An 18,977-nucleotide genomic window follows, 5' to 3' on the forward strand; every position below is an offset into this window, starting at 1 on the left:
ACTGTTTACCTCTGGGCTGCATAGCCCATGAGTCTTGGGCGCGCTTCTCTGTGGGCTGATTGATTTGATTGTTTCCACGAAGCTGCCTTTAAGATTGAGCAAATATTTTACTAAATAAGCGGGCTTTACAGACATCAAGGCAGACAAAAAAGCGATGTATAAGTGCCCAGACAATGAATCGTGAGATCTACGAGAACCTAATCAGGGTATCAGCAAAGCTGGCCGCTTGGTGTACAAAAGGCAAAATTAGCAGCACTTTATGCTGTTCAGACTGTAGTCTTTGATTATTTATTGTCTTTATACTCCAAAGTTCAGAGGTTTCTGCTACCCATTAGCCCAAGTAGTCACAGATCTGTGTGTCCCAATTCTAGTTACAGTTTAAGGAAATCGAAGATAAAGACTAGCATGCACTCAACTGACTGGCTCCTGTCGCACAACAAGGATTTCGGGTATCTGCTTTATTTGGCATATGTATCTTCCCCTCTGCACTCGCGTTATCAAGGTGTCGACTTGTTCAAGTCTTGGCAAGTTACTCGAGACAGGTAGGTATTCATGCAAAGCACACACAATATATCGAAAGTCAATATATCATAATGGCTCGATCCTGGATGTTGAGACTGCTGTTTATTCTAGAAAAGTACCTGTTTTAGAGTGTTACTTCTCATCATTCGCTTATTTTATTGATGGACACTTCGAGTAATGGGAGTGTCAGGGTGTGGGTTTTCGCACCTGGCTTGGTGCACTGTAAATAGAACAAGGGACTCAGTCGCGCCGCGACTTGCCCGTAATAATAAAGTCGCCAGTTATGTTCCGAGATGAACGGGGGACTGTAATTATTGACTCCGAGGCTCGGGAGACAAAGGAGTGAATGTGAGCACTTGCAAGTGGAATAAGTACAAACTGTGGAGTATATACCAGCTTTTTAAACTTGTAGTATAGACTTAATCAACCCTGATATTATGTCCATGAGGCATCAACTGGATAAATGAAAACGAAATATAAACACAGATTATTTATGTCATTCTATTACCTACTCCATTTTCACTCTCACCCTCTCTGTAATGCAGGTTGTAGGCAAGTAAGGACGTGGCGCTGAACCAAGACGGATAAGCGCTCATTGGCCCCGGTCACGTCCTGTCCAGTCCCTGACATCCCAGGCAGTACAGTAGAAAAACATTGATTAATTAACGTTGGAGCTGGAACTCTTTTCCTCTTATTTTCCTTTGATGTTGCAGGGACTCTTGTCCACTAACGCATCACTACACAGGCCTAGTTCTGCTTTGCCCCCTCCATCCCGCCTAATCGACCTCCCATTCCCATTTTAACCATCATCACCGCCCTCTTTGATTCGAGTTGACTCGATTCAACTCTACTCTACTCTACCCGAGTCGACTTTATTCTATTTTACATGTTCTCATCTAAATACCGTCTCTTTTATCACATCAGACATCATGGCTGAAGCGGAACAGTGCATCATATGCCTGGATCCTTTACCTCGACCTTCGGCTCCCCTTCAAGCTCCAGCTGCCCTCACTATAGCTGCGAGTGATGCTGCTTCTGCTGGTACTGGTACTGGCACTGGTGGTGTTTCTGCCGCATCCGCATCCGCATCCGCATCCACCTTTACTTTTGAGCCCACGCCTATTCCTGCCACAACCATTACAGCCACAGAAGTTCTCGAGGACGATTCAAATTATTTGAATATTGTCGCTGAACTTGACGGTTGTGATCACATTATCCACGATGCATGCATTCGCTCATGGGCGAAAAAGACAAATACATGTCCAATTTGTCGATGTCCGTTTCATTCAGTTCGAGTATACAACGGTGTAGACGGTAAGCCCAAACCCTGAACATATTCGCTTCCCCCATATCCCTCGACATTCACTAATCAATTTACTATTGCAGGAACCGCCATCTCCAAATACGATGTCCAAGATAAAAAACAGGTCGCCGAGTTCGATGTAAGACAGTGGCTTGGCGACAACCCCGAGGAAGATGAAGAGGAACAAGGCAACCCGTGCCCTATTTGCAACTCCTCAGAAAGAGAAGATGTCCTACTTTTGTGCGACAGTTGCGATGCCGCATACCACACCCACTGCATAGGGCTCGAGGCTATCCCCGACGGTGACTGGTATTGCATGGAGTGTGCCCATCTTTTCCAGCTTGTGGAAGAGCCAGAAGCTACCGAAGCTGGAGAGCAATCACCTCGTCCTTCATACGTGCGTCGCCCAAACCCTAGGAACGTGCGCGGTTACCATGTACGAACTCGAGAACGACTAAGACGAGCTCGCCGGCAAGCTCGAAATGTCGAGTGGCAAGGCGCATGGGGGCAGTTCTCTGGTCGGTTTTACGAAATGAGTGACTTGGATTTGGACAATCACGATGATGAGGACGAAGAACTCGAGCAATTTAGGCGATTTCAAGAGGTCGGGCGACGCGAACTCGAACGCTGGCAGCAACGAATGGACATCGCTCGCCGCTTGGGCGCTCGTGATGTCTTTGTGAACAACATCCCCCCGGCCATCAGCGAACGACTTCAACCACCGCCTGAGCCAGTAGTTCAAGAAACGGCTGAAGAAAGACAAGCCTGGGGCGCTTTGGAGCGTGCACGACAAACTGAAGAGCCTAGCACCAACTCTCGCAAGCGCAAAGGGCGGTCTGTAACTGCGTCGCCCCGCGAGCCAGTTCAAGAACCTGAAAGGAAGCTCAAGCGTCCACGAACTCGTCGCCTGCCTACACAGAACGGCGAGGGCTCGAGTTCGCTATCGTCTCCAGCACCTGGACCCTCAACAGCAAGGATCAACACCAATGGAGTATCTACCAGGAACGGTATTGCCGATCATGGCGGTATTGACCCTCCCCTAGTTTCATCACTGCTGAAAGAGCTTGAACCAAGCATCATGTCTGACGACGACACATCAACAACAAATAATGGATGGCGGCATATGCCAGATGCCTCGTCGCCAGCTCTCTCGCCGGTTATGTCACCAACCTCATCAGCATTTGGCAGCCCTCGGGCTCTTTCTCTCACTCCTCCTCCCATGCCAAACTTTAATGGTCGGCCAGGCTCACCAACACTTTCGCTCAGCAGCACTATCCAACCACGATATGCACCCGCAAATTATTCGCCTATTCGTAAAAACCATGATCACAGCGATTCGGAGATGCGCTCGGCAAGGAATGCGATCAACTTTTCACCCACTCGTTCACGTCGTGAACGCCCAAGTCGCGAACAGACAAGTCGCGACAATAGCGATTCCGAGGCAGGCCCTGCAAGACTTCCCGAGAGCCGCCCGCTAGAGATACGACAACCCCGACCACGCCGCCCGGACGAGGTTCCAGTTCAAAGAAAGGAGGAACCACCAACAGATCTCAATCTTACCCAAGAAGACAAAGTTAGCATAAACGAGATAGTCAAGGGTGCTTTGCGACCGCATTGGCGATCTCGAAAGCTGACAACTGAACAATACTCGGTTATCAACAGAGACATCTCAAGAAAACTTTATGACGAAGTCAAGGGTGCAGCATCGCTAAGCGATGAAGCCCGCCGACAATGGGAGAACCGAGCGACCAAGGAGGTGGCTCAAGCAGTTGCAGAATTGTCTGCTTAGCTTTACGATACAACGAATCAAGGCGGAAACAGAGTTAAGCAGGCGTTCAGGCAGGCATGATTGGGTTGGGGTTCGGTTCCATGTGGTTTGATACCCAGCAATCAGCATTATTTGAAAGGCGGGCATGATTCTTTGCATTTTGAAAGCGCGGTGTCACAACGGAGTTGAGTCGGACATAAAGCAGAGCTCAATACAGGACATGTATGATCATAGTTTCTTTGTTCCTGACATGTTTTATGTAATCAGGTAGTCACATATTTGAATATCAACTTCTCATTGGCGATAGCCGTTGAGTTGTCAATTAAATCAACATTCGGATGGAAATCATTGAAGATTGCAGCTTGTCCACCATGACTTGCTTGACATATGCACGTAGGTATAGAACTTTAAACATACGTCAGGTGACGATCTCAAGGAGCCTTGTAGGCAGCCCTCGGTAAGTTTACAGGGATGAATTTTACAGTTGTTTTACACCAAAATCAACATTGAGGCGTTGAAATGTCAGCAGTATCTATCTAACAGAACCCGGTAGGATAAGAATTTCTTGCAGGCCCCGCTAGCGAAAAAGACTGCGGAATCACTCTGGGCACCTTAAATGGTCGAGACGTTCTGGAGGCGGAACAGGTATCGATGATAAGGAATGGTGCCTTGAGAGGGAAAAAAAGAAAGAGAAACAGAAATTCGTCAAGGCCGGGAAATATTTAAAGGTGCCCACAGCTCTGTACTGTGGATTTACTCCACATTCAAGTCTTATCATCACGTGCTCGATAAGATAACCACGAACCTCATCGAAAGGTACGTACCCAGCAGCTAGCGGGAAAAGTTCGAGAGTGAGAGGTTGAATATCATATCCCATCCCGCATTGCTTCTCGTCACCCAATCGCAACGTCTTGGGTCAGCGAAGATAGCCAGAATGACAGCTTCAAGTCGGGGTGGGCGGGCCGTTCAGGCTGTTCTATCCAGTAAGTCCATTTCCTCTCCACATCAGGTTCAATTGGGGCTTTCACGAGACCTCTTAAACCCTCTCCAAAGCCAGTATATAAACTAACCACTGAACCACTATAGCTTCTCCCAACGTCTGCGCTCGATGCGCTTCCTCCTCCGCCCTGCCTAGAATCCCTGCACGACTCTACTCATCCGTCGCTGCAGCCGTAGCGAAAACCCCCACCGATGCCTCGCCTCCCTCAAACGCACCCAACTCGCCGCCTTACGATGTTCGTTCTGGAGTGATTCTTACTCGACCACCACTGGTGACACGGAAACTTCACCCTTTTGAGAACTCCTTCTTCTTTTACCAGAAGCGTCTCGAGGAACGTCTCAATACTCCCTTCATCACGGGCATCTACTTCAAGCCCGATACGGCTCGCCGTTTAGACTGGAACATCAAGGTTCAGGAGCGACAGGGAACAGTAGCCAAGGAGCTGGGTATTTACAATGGCAAGAGTTCTAAGGCGTGGGAAGATGAGCTCAAGGTTGGAGATGAGCTAAGCAACCAGGAGACTATTGTCAAATCTCTATTGAAGGATGCTGAGTCGCGTGTCAGTGATGATGCTGAGGTTATTCCTTCCGATGATGTTGTTCCTGTTGAGCCCCCTGCGGATCGTCTTACTGAGGCCGACCACAAGGGCGATGTTAAGAGGCTGGATCGTCAACTTGACCGAACCCTGTATCTTGTGGTCAAGGGTAAGGATGGATGGGGTTTCCCCGCGGATGTGATTCCTAAGGACGAGAACCTTCACGAGGTAAGCTCTACGGCACAAGATATTTCGAACAACTGCTAACCTTTTAAAGTCCGCTAAGCGAGTTCTTGACCAGGCTGCTGGTGTCAACATGAACACTTGGCTCGTGAGCCGTATACCAGTTGCCCATGTCGTCTCTCGACCCAAGCTTAGCAAGGAAGGTGTCGTTGAACAGAAGGGTGAGAAGACATTCTTCATCAAGGGCAGAATAATGGCAGGTCAAGCCGATCTGAAGGACAACCCCTTTGGTTACACCGAGTTCAAGTGGTTGACTCGTGAGGAGTTGGAAAAAGAGTTGCCCAAGTCATACTTCAAGGGTGTGCGCAACATGATGACTGACAGGTAAATTTAGAGGATGGGTAGATATTGGCAGTATGAATGGCTACTGCGTGTATAATTACCATGTATACTTTGCTGTACAGAACAATGAAAATGTCAAGACGTATCATTTTGGGCCATGTATGTATTATCTGATATCATCAAGTATCACAAGTGGGTAAAAATGTACCATAGAATTCATGATTTCAATGCCTGCATATGCAGATAATGTATGCCTATCTTCAACGCCTCACAAGGCCGCTCAAAGTACAATATCGAAGTTCCATCTCGTCCAGAAACGACAGCCCAAAGTAAGCACTTGAAAAGCTGATCGTAATCGCATAAGGGATTGGTATTAAGCAACCCAACGCCAGTCCACCATCTCCATGCACAGTTTTACATACAATCCGAAAAACCACATTACCGTCCCTTTGTTTCGCCTAAGTAGGCTTTGCTTGACCCTCAACAAATTCAAGGGCCTGCTCGGTGCTGACGCAGTCGATTGAACTGGTCTTGTTGCGGAATGTCACACCATAACATCTGTCTGCGACATGCACAATCTCAGGTCGGAAAGTGGTGCAGATGAATTGCGTACCAATCTCGTTAGAGATAGAGTCAAGCAGGGCTGCAACTGCTGTTCGGTATTGGGCGTCCAGGTTGGCGTCGACCTCGTCGAAAATGACCATAGGACTGCTCTCAGTTGCCTGAAGAGCGAAAATGAGGCAAAGAGCACACAAACCTGCGTATGTTAGTTGTCAAGTCTTTGGTAAGGATGCGAGACGACTTACTCTTCTGACCGCCACTGAGCTGTTGAATCTTCTGTTGCTCGTCAAGATGCTTGGAGTTGAATGACACACTGATTCCGACACCTGTGTAGTTCTCAACAGCACCTCGAGCCTCGCCATCAGATTCGTCAGCGGGTTCTTGACGGCGGTCTGCCCGTCGCTGGATCAGCAGACGGCCGTGACCAGCAGGCACAAGCTTGCCAAAAATGGTTGTGAACTCTCTTGACACTTGCTTAAATGTTCGCTCAATGGCCTCATCCTTTCTTCTATCGAGATGCTCAACGAGTTCCTCTATGGACTCTTGAGACTCGTCCAACTCTTTACGTCGCTTCATAAGCTGGTCTTGTTGTGTCGTAAAGTTGTTGTACTGCTCAAAGGCCTTCTTGTTGACGTGCTTGTACTTCTTCAGTGCATCGTTTACCCGCTTGATCTTGGAGGACACCTAAAGACATATTAGTGTTCGTTTTCATCAACACGCAAGGGACAACTTACCGTCTTGGGGTCCATGTTCTCGTACTTGTCAAAGGCTTCTTCGGGGAGCACACCCAGATCACGAATAGTCTGGGCACACTCCGAGGCTTGCGTTGTCAAGACGGCTTTCCTTCGAAGACTCTTGTCCATTCTCTTCTGCTGCTTCTCGATCCTTGCGGATATCTCTTGTTGAGCCTGCTCTAGCTGAGCTCTATCATTCTCAAGTTGCTCTAATCGGGCTTGCGAATCGTCCAGCTTGGCTTCTACTTCTTGAAGACTTGCCTCTACGTTTTTCTGTGCTTTTTGTGCCTTCTTCAGTTCCCTTTGAGCCTCCTTCAATCCACCAGATGAAGACCCAGAGGTTGAGTTCTCAAAGGCCTGGCTGTTAAGCTGGTCAAGCTTCATTTGCAGATTTTGGCGAAGGTCAACCTCAAGGAGCTGCTTCTGCCGTCCCAGGTCGCGTCGGGCCTTGCTGAGCTCGTTCCATTGCTTCTGGAGTTCTTGAATGCTGTTGCCAAGTTCCTCTAGTTGGCGCTCTTCTGCCGAGGTCAGATTCTTCTTAAAATCCGACTTGAGCTCTGTCTCGTGGCCAGCAAGGTCTTCCAAGAAACTGTTCATATTGCTCTCAACTGCATCTCGGCGTTTGATAGCTGCGTCGAGGTGGCTTCGCTCGTTCTCCAGATGTGTCGACTTGTTCATCAACTCATGTCTGAGTGGCTCGAAACCATCAACAGCTTGTCGTAGTCTCTCTCTAGCCTTTTGGAGTTCTGACATGGCTGCTGTGATCTCTTGATCCTTCAGCTCTGTCTGTTGTCGGATGTCCCGGGACTGTGCCAGCAATCTCTCGTATTCGCCCCGCCACTTGTTCACGGCCTGGACAGCTTGCAAACGAGACTTCCGAGGATCAATGTATCCACCAGTCATAGCGCCCCTCTTGTTGGTTGTGTCACCTTCAGCAGTGATACCGTCTACGCCGTGGCTTCGTGCGTATTGGCCTGCTACGGTCAAGTTAGGGCAGACAACAACCTTGCCGAATACTTGTTGGAAAGCCCTCTCGTACTGTTGGTCGTATGAGATCTTGCTAAGAAGGGGTACTGCGTCATTAGACCTAGGGAGGTTGATCGGCTTGGGTCGCAGTTGAGTAAGAGGCATAAACGTAACTCGACCTCCCTTTTGTCTGTACAGAGTGTCTGCAAGGTATGTGGCGGTATCTGCGTTGTCAACGACGTAATGGAAGAGACTTGCGCCGGCAATCTGCTCTACGGGAAGCCTGTAGGCGTCACCAACTTCAAGCAGTTCAGCTAGTGTCCCGTATGCTCCCGGAATATCGCGCTCTTGCTTCAGTCGTCGGATTGTTGCTAAACCGCGGGCAGTTGTTCCATCCATAGTATGCGATAGTTCGCGTTCAGCAGCCTCTTTCTCTTGACGAGCATTAGCTATAACTGAGTTGAGTTTGTCGTCTTCACGTCTGACAAGTTTTCGTTCGTCGTTGAGCTTGTCAATGACGTCGCCCGCCTTCGTAGCCTCCTCCTCAAGGGCTCCTCTCTCAGCACTGAAGTTGGCGAGACGATTTCGCAGCTCAGCAACCTCTTGCTCTGCTTGAGCAATTGATTCGTGGACTCTTTGAACTTCCTCGTCTGCGTCGATCTTGTTGGCCTTTTGTGTGCTGATATTGAGTTCAAGTTCTTGGATTTCTTTCTTTAGCCATGCATCGCGCTCGGACTTGTTTCTGAACTGAGAACCACGACTCTGCTTGGCGAACAAACGGTTGCGTGTGGATTCGCCATGGTCGAGTTGTCGCCTAACATTGTCCTCTTCCTGCTTTTTCTCGTTGTATGATGGCAAAATGGTGGAAAGCTGCTGCTCTTTTGATGCTATCTCGTTCTGCACGGACTCAAGATCAGCTGCGTGTTGAGCTCGGGCTTGTTCCTGAGCAGATTGGCCTTCTTTCAAGTTCTTGGCCTTCATCTCAGCTTTAGCCATGGTCTTGGCACTGTCGCGTCTATCTTCCTCCAGCTGTCGGCGGTCGATCTGTAGAAGCTCCATCTCCCTCTGTAACTTGTGGATTTCCGAGTCAAGCCTTGATATGGCCTTTTCTCCCTGAGAGAACTCTGCTCTGTTAGTGTCGGAGCTGTCAATGCCATCTTGTCGAGCATTATCGAGCTCCTCGAGAGCCGATTGGACATTGAGCTGTATGTTGTGGTAGTATGCATATTCGAGGCATCGTCTCTCTCTGTCCTTGTCCTGGAACCCTCTAAGCTCTTCCTTTTCTTCTTCAAGCTCATTCAGTCTTTCTTTGATGTAAACCAAAAGCTCGTCAATCTTTTCTCTCTTGTTGTTTGTCTCGTTCATGATTTTCAGTGACTCTGCACGACGTGTCTCGTACACTTGTGTTCCGGCTACCTCCTTCAACAAATTGAGCCTGTCGGATTCTTTCATATTCGTCAGGGCGGTGACTCGTCCCTGTGGCACGATGTAGTACGGATTTGATCGAGAGAATCCAGCAGCCTCAAGAAGATTCATGACATCAACCTTTGTGACCACCTTGCGGTCCACCGAGTATTCGTCTTTTTTCAGACCGATCGTGCGGCGCAAGATGACCTCCTTGTTTCCGGTCGGGAATCGGTCATCGCTGTTGTCGAATATGATCTCCACATACGCTGACATGACGGCGGAGCCTGAACCTTCATGGAGAAGACCCTGTCTCTCTTCGCGACTCATCTGGGTGTATGCATCGCTGAGAACAAACCGGATAGCTGCAAAGAAGTTACTTTTTCCCGATCCATTACGACCGACGATGACGTTGGTCTTTGAAGAAAAGGGCTCGATAACTGTTTGGTCCTTGTAGCTGTCGCAGAGTTAGCATTGTATATTGGGCGTGGAGGGGAACCCAATTCTACAACGATGTTAGCGAACGTACCTTTTAAAGCCCTGGATGATAATTTGTTTGATATACATGATGAGCTGCGCCGGCGCTCCTGCGCAACATGCGAAAAATATAAATTATTAAACTGCAGCAGGTTGCGCAATCTCGAGTAAGTTTGTGATGTTCACCTAGTGATGCGACTGAATGCGCGTCTTTGGTACCGCGATCAGTGGCTGTCTTGGCGCGTCCTGTCGCGGGCTGGTTTAGCCGGAACATCATACCTTCCGACTGAATCACAGTCATGGTCCGTGCACTCACCTGCTGTTTGTCTTTGTCTTTTACTTTGATCCTGGTCAATGATCTGGTTGTTGGTTCTTGGGATCATCGTTGTACATAGATAATTTCCACATATCTGATTTACTGACATGGTTGTAAAGCCGCATACCGTAGCTTGAAGCATATCATTCGTCGGCAATGATTTACTACTTCTTGTATAGAGGCTTAGGCACATCTCACTTATCGGATGAATTTTGTTTTACTTGACAAAGCCGATATACGCCATAGTTGAAGACATATCTACCGTCAAGTTCATTCAAACCGGCACTTGTCAGATACGGACGCTCTACCCACTACAATATTTTCTCTTGGTTTCATGTTACGTGTACCCAATTATGCTACCTGGTAATGAATGTTCTGTTACATATCATGGTCGCAACCTCGGAGGAGTTTCATCTGCAGCCAAATTAGGCTCTGTCTTTCACCTCGGAATGGGACACGTTTCCTTGCGCCGAATGCTGAATTTATGGTTACCCAACAAAACCCGAGTGGTTTTCTCCAGATGTGGAAGAAGAACGATATGAATAGTGCACACAAATAGACTCCCGGATATCAAGAACAAAGACCGTGAAATGCTGCTCACGTATAGATGGAAGATACAGGGTAGAAACAGGATAACCAACCCACCAATCAATAACTGCCAACATGTACAAACTCGACGGATTATCTTTAAACCGGACGCCAAATTCTGAATGCCTTTCAGTGCTTGGCCAAGATCTTCGCAGCTTGACCACACCTAAAGTGGGCCTGGTTGGTGAACTTGAGCCAAAAGTGGATAAGTCTCGATGCAGCTGACCAAAGGCAAGCTTAGGAGAGAAAGAACAGGGGCATATGTGACGCTAAAAAGGCAACAGGGAAATTAAGCGAGCGCAAGGAAAGAAACCGTTGGCCGTGCTTCCCCAAGCCGCGCCGCGTTTATAAATACAAGCACTCACTTATAGAAGACCCAGCCTGCCCTCCACCCCGATTTTCCCAGTTGGCCACAGCAGCACTGTACCAGCCAGCACCGCACCGCACCGCACCGCACCAAGACCAGCACCACACTGCCAGCTTGCGTAAGCGGAAACAGCAACCAAGCAAAATCACCACCTCCTACCCATCCAGGCAAGAGCGAGCTTCCCATTCAAACAAGCTCAAGCTGAACCCACTTTTATTTGCACCTCACCTTTTTTATCCCTGGTTATTTCCCCTTAACGCTGCTGGGTATAATACGGCATCAAACGGACACTTGGCCATCCAATACCTCGACACATCTGCAAATCCCAGCCTTTCACCCCAAGCTTCCGCAACCCGGCCAACCGGAGCGTTTCTAAGGAACCAAAAAAACCGCCGAACTGTCACGTCACGACTGATCGGCTACGTCTCATTGCAGCGTATCTCTCTGCATAACATCCATCTCAACGTCCACCCTAACTTGACTCTAAGTGCCGATGCTGCATGCGCTCTAGACAGGGGGATTTTTGTTACTGGATCATTTTAGACCGGGAACTTCGGCAAACAACATTTGTAGTTGACAGCTTTGCTAAGCCTTGCAAACTCAACTGAAGGCTTGACGCCGCCTTTTCCCTCATCACCAACTCACAGTAAGTGATTGAACACTGGTATCTCTTTTTTTTGTTTTTTTATCTACTTTCCCTCCCTATCATATCTGATGATCCCTTGATATGATTTCCCCACACTTCAGGCTGCGTCATGCATGATTCGCTACCTTTCTTAATTTGTTTCTTAAAATGTCGGCACTTCTCGATATTCGGTTGTCATCCTTTTCTATCTTCCCTATCACAGTACTCCAACACTTGCTTTGCCTAGGAGGCGTTTGCTGAACCAGCTTGCCCACCTATTTCTTTGGTCTTGTGTTCCGGATGCATGCATCTCACTCCCGGCGACCCACTATATCCTGTCACGTCGCGCTACACGGTCCCGTCGCGCTGGATAGCACATTGGCACAGCTTTTATGTCACCAACTCTAGTTGATGACCTGATACAGAATTCACACACTCAACTGATCTTCAAAACTGACATTTGCCCCGCAGCGAGCGAGATGTCCTGATACGCGCTTATAATATCACCCCCATCTAATACACAATGGCTTCGAGGTGAGCTTCCCCACATTCTCAACTATAGTACCATGACATACTGACTTTTTATAGACTCGACAGATTAGTCACGTAAGTGTACATCGTCATCCCCATCTGGTGAACGCAAGGTTATTTTATCCTAGAGTAACTCTTTGCTGTTTGACAATTTCTCTATGTTTACTAGTATGAAAAGACTAACACCTTTCTAGTATCCTTGAAACAGGGAGTACGAGACTAATCCGTGACACTGCCGTTAATCAACTTGCCGACTGGCAAAAACAACACCCTGATGAACTTTTCAACCTTCTTTCTCGTGTTGTACCCTACCTAAGACACAAGGAATGGGAGACACGGAGAACTGCTGCTTCTGCTATCGGCAAGATTGCCGAGTATGCCCCTATCTATGATCCAAATTTTGGAGATGCACCTGCAGAGCCCAAGAAAGAGGAAGATGCCCCTGAAAACGGACAGATCAAAAAGGAGGAAGAGGATGAGGCGAAGACAATACCTCAAGATGACGGTTTCTTCAAATTGGAATCCCTCGATGTCGAGATGATTCTAAGATACGGCAGGGAACTATTACGCGGTGGTGGTATTGAGTACGGAATAGCGGCACTTGACCCTCAAGCACGACTGGCACACCAGAAGAAGACGCTCGCCGGGCGGTTAGGTCTACTTGGAAGGAAGTACGAAGATGAGGAGATCGCTTACACAGGCGGTGATAATCTGGCGGCGCCCGGGACTCCGATGGACGCTGCAAACGGCCATGGACACAATCGTACTGATGGGGCAAGCGGACAAGCGCACGCCCCTGAAGAGTCACAGCTAAGTTCTCGTCAACTTAATGTGCTGAAACGAAAACGCAAGAGAGAGGCGATGAAAGCATCCCAGGGCAAAGGTGGATTTGGAGATCTGTCTGTCAGACGTTCAGTGACATCAGGTTCCGAGAATATCGGAGATGACTCGCCAATGCCCGACGGAGAAGCTAAGAAAAACAGCAAAGTGAACGACTACTTTAACCTTGAACGCCCCGCCGATGTTGACGAGGATTCTAAAGTCGTAAGCGAATTCAAGGGGCCTGTAATTCCCATCAAGTCCGAACTCGAAGCCGAAGACACCATGGAAGGTGCCGAGTGGCCATACGACCGACTCTGCGATTTTCTCAAGGTTGATCTGTTCGACTCCTCCTGGGAAACCCGACACGGAGCTGCCATGGGTCTCCGCGAGGTTATTCGAGTTCATGGTGGAGGCGCCGGCAGATGTCGCAACAGATCAAAGGAGGAGAATGATGCGCTCAACCGAAAATGGCTCGATGATATGGCCTGCCGTTTGTGCTGTGTACTGATGCTAGATCGCTTCACCGATTACAGCTCCGACACCTCTGTGGCACCTATCCGGGAGACCATTGGCCAGTCTCTTGGATCCGTCTTGAAGCATCTCCCTTCATCGTCTGTTTACAGCACCTTCACAATCCTCTACAGAATGGTGATGCAAGAAGACCTCAAACTTGAACGGCCAGTTTGGTCCGTGTGCCATGGTGGTATGATTGGTCTCAGATATGTCGTTGCAGTAAGGAAGGATCTTTTACTCCAAGACAGCGACATGATCGACGGTATCATCAAGACTGTCATGAAAGGATTGGGAGATATGGATGATGACGTCCGCTCTGTCAGTGCTGCCACGTTAATCCCTATGGCCAAGGAGTTTGTGACTTTGCGGCCCGCAAAGCTCGACGGTCTCGTAAACATAATATGGGAAAGTTTGTCAAATCTTGGCGACGATCTTAGTGCCAGCACTGGTCGTATTATGGACCTCCTTGCTACACTTTGCGGGTTCCCCGAGGTTCTCGAAGCCATGAAAGCATCGGCAGCACAAGACGAGGAACGATCCTTCACCTTGCTCGTTCCTAGACTCTACCCCTTCCTACGCCATACCATCACGTCAGTGCGCGTAGCTGTCCTGAAAGCTTTGTCGACCTTTGCCAAACTCGATGCAGAGACTTCGCAGGGTTGGCTCAATGGGAGAATACTGCGGCTAATCTTTCAAAACATCATCGTTGAAAGGGACAGGGAAGCGCTCAGCATGTCCCTGGAGTTGTGGGTGTCGCTTGTTGAAAGTCTGGCTACCAAGCCTGCTGTCTTGGCAGACGAATTCGCTGCTCACATCGACCCCATGATGCAGCTGACCTTGCACCCCATCGGTGTTTCAAGAAACCCAATCCCCATGAACGCCTCCCTATTCCAAAAACCCTCTGGCGGCACTTATACTCTGCCTGGCGCAATTCAACACACACCTCGCAAGCCATCATCACCAGATGGTTCTGACCGCGCCCCCAAACGCCGCCGAAAGTCAACCAAGGTTGACGAGATCCCTACAACTAGCCTGACTCACGATGTCGACGGCCACATGATGCAAGGAGACGTCGATCTTGTTGGCATGGATGTGCTGATTCGCTCTCGTGTATCAGCTGCTCAGGCTATGGGCTTCATCATGTCCCGAGTCCCTTCAGCCAGCCTGGACGATTACGATGCATTGTTGATTCCTGGACTGGGTTCTGCATTCTCCTCAAGTCAGATGACAGCATGCGTAGTTATTGACGAGTATGCCAAAAACAGCCAGGCTCTTGGTGATTCTCCTCGTTACCTCGAAAACCTTCAACGCATCATCGATTCTGAGCGACCAGCGGCTTACAGAGATCTCGTGAACTTCATCCAGCGAGTTCGTACGCAGTGCCAGCAACTGATCCATCTATTCCGCGACCATGGCAAAGTCTCACACAGCAAGCTTCCAACACTGCCTGTCGTGGTTCAAGGAGAAGCTGAGGCTGGTCCGAATGCCTTTTCTATTACTATAGCTGAGAAGTGCATTGGCGATGATTACGAGAGGCTGAATAAGGCAATGCCGCCGGGTCAGCGCATGATTGCCAGCCAACAGCTATCTGAAGCTCGCAACATAACCATGTTGGCTATCGAAGAAGCCAAGACTGCCAAGGCTGCTCGTGATATCCGTGTCAAGGCAGCGGCAGCATGCGCCATGGTCGGTATGAAGGTACTACCCAAGAAGCCCAGTCCCCTAATCAAGGGCATCATGGACTCTGTCAAGACAGAAGAGAACCAGCAACTGCAAGTTCGCTCAGCCGATACTATTGCAAGGCTTGTGCAGTTGTTTACCGAGAAGGGCCGAAAGGGACCGGCAGACAAGGTGGTTTCTAACCTGGTCAAGTTCTCTTGCGTCGAAGTTGCAGAAACACCCGAATTTCCCGTCCATGCCGGCAAAACGGACTGCGTGTTATCCATGCAAAAGGAGGAAGACCGTGTCGATCACCCAGATGCTGCTAAATGGGCGCGCGAAGCCAAGGCCGCTCGTGTTACCAGACGAGGCGCAAAAGAAGCATTGGAGATACTCTCTAGAACTTATGGCGCCAGCCTACTCGAAACTGTGCCCAGCCTCCGCACATTCATGGAGGAGCCTCTGGTCAGGGCCTTTTCCGACACCTTACCAGCAGAAGCGAAGGACCCTGAGCAGACTTTTGGACAAGAGATTGTCGACGCCATGTCCGTTATTCGTACAATGACCCCAACTCTCGACAAGGCCTTGCAACCATTTATCATGCAGATGATGCCTCTAGTCATCAAAGCACTTCATTCGGAGCTCTCGGTCTTCCGATACATGGCTGCCAAGTGCATGGCTACCATTTGCAGCGTTATGACCGTTGAAGGTATGACCGCACTTGTCGAGAAGGTTCTACCATCAATCAACAACCCTGTCGACCTCAACTTCCGACAAGGTGCAATCGAGGCTATCTACCACTTGATTGCTGTGATGGGAGATGCTATTCTACCATATGTTATCTTCCTCATCGTACCGGTTCTGGGACGAATGAGCGACTCAGACAACGAAATCCGTCTTATTGCAACGACATCCTTTGCCACTCTGGTTAAACTGGTTCCCCTCGAGGCTGGAATTCCGGACCCGCCAGGCCTGTCCGAAGAGTTGCTGAAGGGAAGAGACCGCGAGAGAACATTCATCGCACAGCTGCTGGATCCGAAGAAGGTGGAGCAATTCCAAATCCCTGTTGCCATCAAGGCCGAGCTGCGATCATACCAACAAGAAGGTGTCAACTGGCTCAATTTCCTTAACAAGTACCACCTCCACGGCATTCTCTGCGATGACATGGGTCTAGGCAAAACGTTGCAAACACTTTGCATCGTAGCAAGTGATCACCACCAGCGTGCTGAGGAATTCGCCAAGACACAGGCGCCTGACGTCCGAAGAATGCCGTCTCTTATTGTCTGTCCCCCCACGCTTTCGGGACATTGGTTGCAAGAAATTAAGACATATGCACCGTTCCTGAGTGTCACTGCATACGTCGGGCCACCTGCAGAGAGAAAGGCCCTCAAAGAGAGACTCGGCGAAACTGATATCGTAATTACATCTTACGATGTCTGCCGTAACGACTCTGAAATTCTGGGTCAGCATAGCTGGAATTACGTCGTACTGGACGAGGGTCATTTGATCAAGAACCCGAAGGCCAAGATCACGCAAGCTGTTAAGAGGCTGGCCAGCAACCATCGTCTCATTCTCACAGGCACTCCTATACAGAATAATGTCTTGGAGCTATGGTCTCTGTTCGACTTTTTGATGCCTGGCTTCCTGGGTGCTGAGAAGGTCTTTTTGGATCGCTTCGCGAAACCTATTGCTGCAAGTCGATTCAGCAAAGCCTCGTCCAAGGAACAGGAAGCAGGTGCTTTGGCTATTGAGGCACTTCACAAACAGGTCCTGCCATTCTTGCTGCGTCGTCTCAAGGAAGAGGTCTTGAACGATCTCCCACCAAAGATCTTGCAGAACTACTACTGCGACTTAAGTGACCTGCAACAGAAGCTCTTTGAGGACTTTACTAGGAAACAAGGCAAGAAGATCCAGGCGGAGGCGGGCAGAGAAGACAAGGAAGCCAAGCAACACATTTTCCAAGCGCTGCAGTACATGCGCAAGCTGTGCAACTCTCCTGCTATGGTGATGAAGCCTGGAAGTAACCTATACGATGACACACAGAAGATTCTTGCCAAGCAGGGAACTTCAATTGAAGACGCACATCATGCACCTAAGCTTACCGCTTTGCGAGATCTTTTGGTGGATTGTGGTATTGGTGTTGAAGGGAATGACTCAAACGACCCTCTTTACCAACCGATCAAGCCTCATCGCGCACTCATCTTCTGTCAAATGAAGGAAATGCTCGACATGGTACAGAACAAGGTTTTGAAGGAGTTGCTGCCCTCAGTGTCGCACCTCCGACTCGACGGTTCTGTGGAAGCCAACAAGAGACAAGACATTGTCAACAAGTTCAACAGTGACCCGTCCTACGATGTGCTCTTGCTGACAACTAGCGTTGGAGGTCTCGGTCTCAACTTGACAGGTGCTGATACCGTTATCTTTGTCGAGCATGACTGGAACCCCCAGAAAGATCTCCAGGCCATGGACCGAGCCCATCGTATTGGACAAAAGAAGGTGGTCAACGTGTACCGACTCATCACCCGTGGAACTCTGGAGGAGAAGATTCTGAACCTCCAGCGATTCAAGATTGACGTCGCATCAACTGTCGTGAACCAACAGAACGCTGGCCTTTCGACAATGGACACGGATCAGATTCTGGATCTGTTCAATGTCGGTGATGCCGCGCCAAATCTTTTGGCCGACAAGGAGAAGAACAATATCGATGGAAGAGAGGAAGACATGGTCGATATTGAAACAGGTGACGTACGTGCACCAGGAAAGAAGGCGTGGCTGGATGATTTGGGAGAGCTTTGGGACAACAAGCAGTACGAGGAGAGTTTCGACCTGGACGACTTTATGAAAACAATGTCGTAAGTAGGAAGATCGAGTGCGCTGGAAGTCTATAGCGAAGCGTGGAATGATGAATTTTGGACGAGACGTGGAACATGCTAGAATATGGTGTTTTGGACCCCGTCGATAACTTGTGTACAACAGTCTAGACCGTACATTTAGCGAAGGCGTACGTTTGCTTATGGAATGACTATGAAGAACCCTTACGGTATAATTTCAGTCTATCAACGATGTTTGCTATAATGTGTTTGTCTTTAAGTCTTGGAGTTCATCAAGTGATGTATGCGTAACCCCTTACCAGGCAAGGTGACCTTGCAGTTGGAAACACCAAATATGCTCAGAGACAAAAGCATCCCAACGAAAGTCGGGAGAACGAAACAAATACAGCTTTACCTGATTTAACGTGATGGAATTTAATTCAATAGTTGGTTCTAGTCATACTGCGATGTTTTGACAGGACTAGGAAACAGTTTCTCAAAGAAAGATGTAGTTCAACATCAGAAGCATAACAACATGAACTTCTTTCATATACATCTGACGGCACACTATCAACCTTGAAAATGAACCAGAAAACATTAACTATAGCTTTATTATACTAGAATTGAAGTAGTAAGATAGACTGTAGTTGAGGCAATCAAGGTCGTTAAGCCGCCATGGCCACTTTTATGTAAATCTTTAGGAGACTTAGGAGTCCTTATAAAATCTTTAGGGGGAAAATAATCCAATATCAAAAGTTTCCAACCATCTGACTTAACTTAATACCGTTAGGTCTTATTTCTTGAGGCAGGATTAGTGCAGAGCAGTTACTCGGATACACCGCATAGCAACCGCAAAGAGCTTCTAGAATTGGTAAACGAGATTCTTCGGGAAGGCGCTTAATCCGCACTTTGGCGGATGGCTTGTTGCCAATGTCTTGTTCAACCTTCTTG

At 48.7% G+C, this 18,977-nt stretch overlaps 4 protein-coding genes across 4 annotated transcripts; 3 read left to right on the plus strand and 1 right to left on the minus strand.

Moving 5' to 3' along the window:
• Positions 1-1,451: 1,451 nt before the first annotated feature.
• On the plus strand, positions 1,452-3,614 carry FSST1_002313 (uncharacterized protein; the record flags this gene model as incomplete). The annotated part of the gene is made up of 2 exons (XM_083228290.1): positions 1,452-1,836; positions 1,909-3,614. The coding sequence occupies 2 exons, from the start codon at positions 1,452-1,454 to the stop codon at positions 3,612-3,614; spliced, it is 2,091 nt and encodes a 696-aa protein (XP_083092495.1).
• Positions 3,615-4,527: 913 nt separating this feature from the next.
• Positions 4,528-5,699, plus strand: FSST1_002314 (mitochondrial 54S ribosomal protein mL46; the record flags this gene model as incomplete). Its single annotated transcript, XM_083228291.1, has 3 exons — positions 4,528-4,576; positions 4,680-5,356; positions 5,406-5,699. The coding sequence occupies 3 exons, from the start codon at positions 4,528-4,530 to the stop codon at positions 5,697-5,699; spliced, it is 1,020 nt and encodes a 339-aa protein (XP_083092496.1).
• A 412-nt stretch (positions 5,700-6,111) lies between these two features.
• Positions 6,112-9,885, minus strand: FSST1_002315 (cohesin subunit SMC3; the record flags this gene model as incomplete). The annotated part of the gene is made up of 4 exons (XM_083228292.1): positions 6,112-6,410; positions 6,460-6,898; positions 6,949-9,775; positions 9,848-9,885. The coding sequence occupies 4 exons, from the start codon at positions 9,883-9,885 to the stop codon at positions 6,112-6,114; spliced, it is 3,603 nt and encodes a 1,200-aa protein (XP_083092497.1).
• A 2,329-nt stretch (positions 9,886-12,214) lies between these two features.
• Positions 12,215-18,072, plus strand: FSST1_002316 (DNA-binding ATPase; the record flags this gene model as incomplete). The annotated part of the gene is made up of 3 exons (XM_083228293.1): positions 12,215-12,225; positions 12,280-12,297; positions 12,417-18,072. The coding sequence occupies 3 exons, from the start codon at positions 12,215-12,217 to the stop codon at positions 18,070-18,072; spliced, it is 5,685 nt and encodes a 1,894-aa protein (XP_083092498.1).
• Between the last annotated feature and the right edge of the window lie 905 nt (positions 18,073-18,977).

The sequence above is a fragment of the Fusarium sambucinum genome, chromosome IV, assembly GCF_050947815.1.
Source record: "Fusarium sambucinum isolate potato_lamoka chromosome IV, whole genome shotgun sequence".
Lineage (NCBI taxonomy): Eukaryota > Fungi > Ascomycota > Sordariomycetes > Hypocreales > Nectriaceae > Fusarium > Fusarium sambucinum.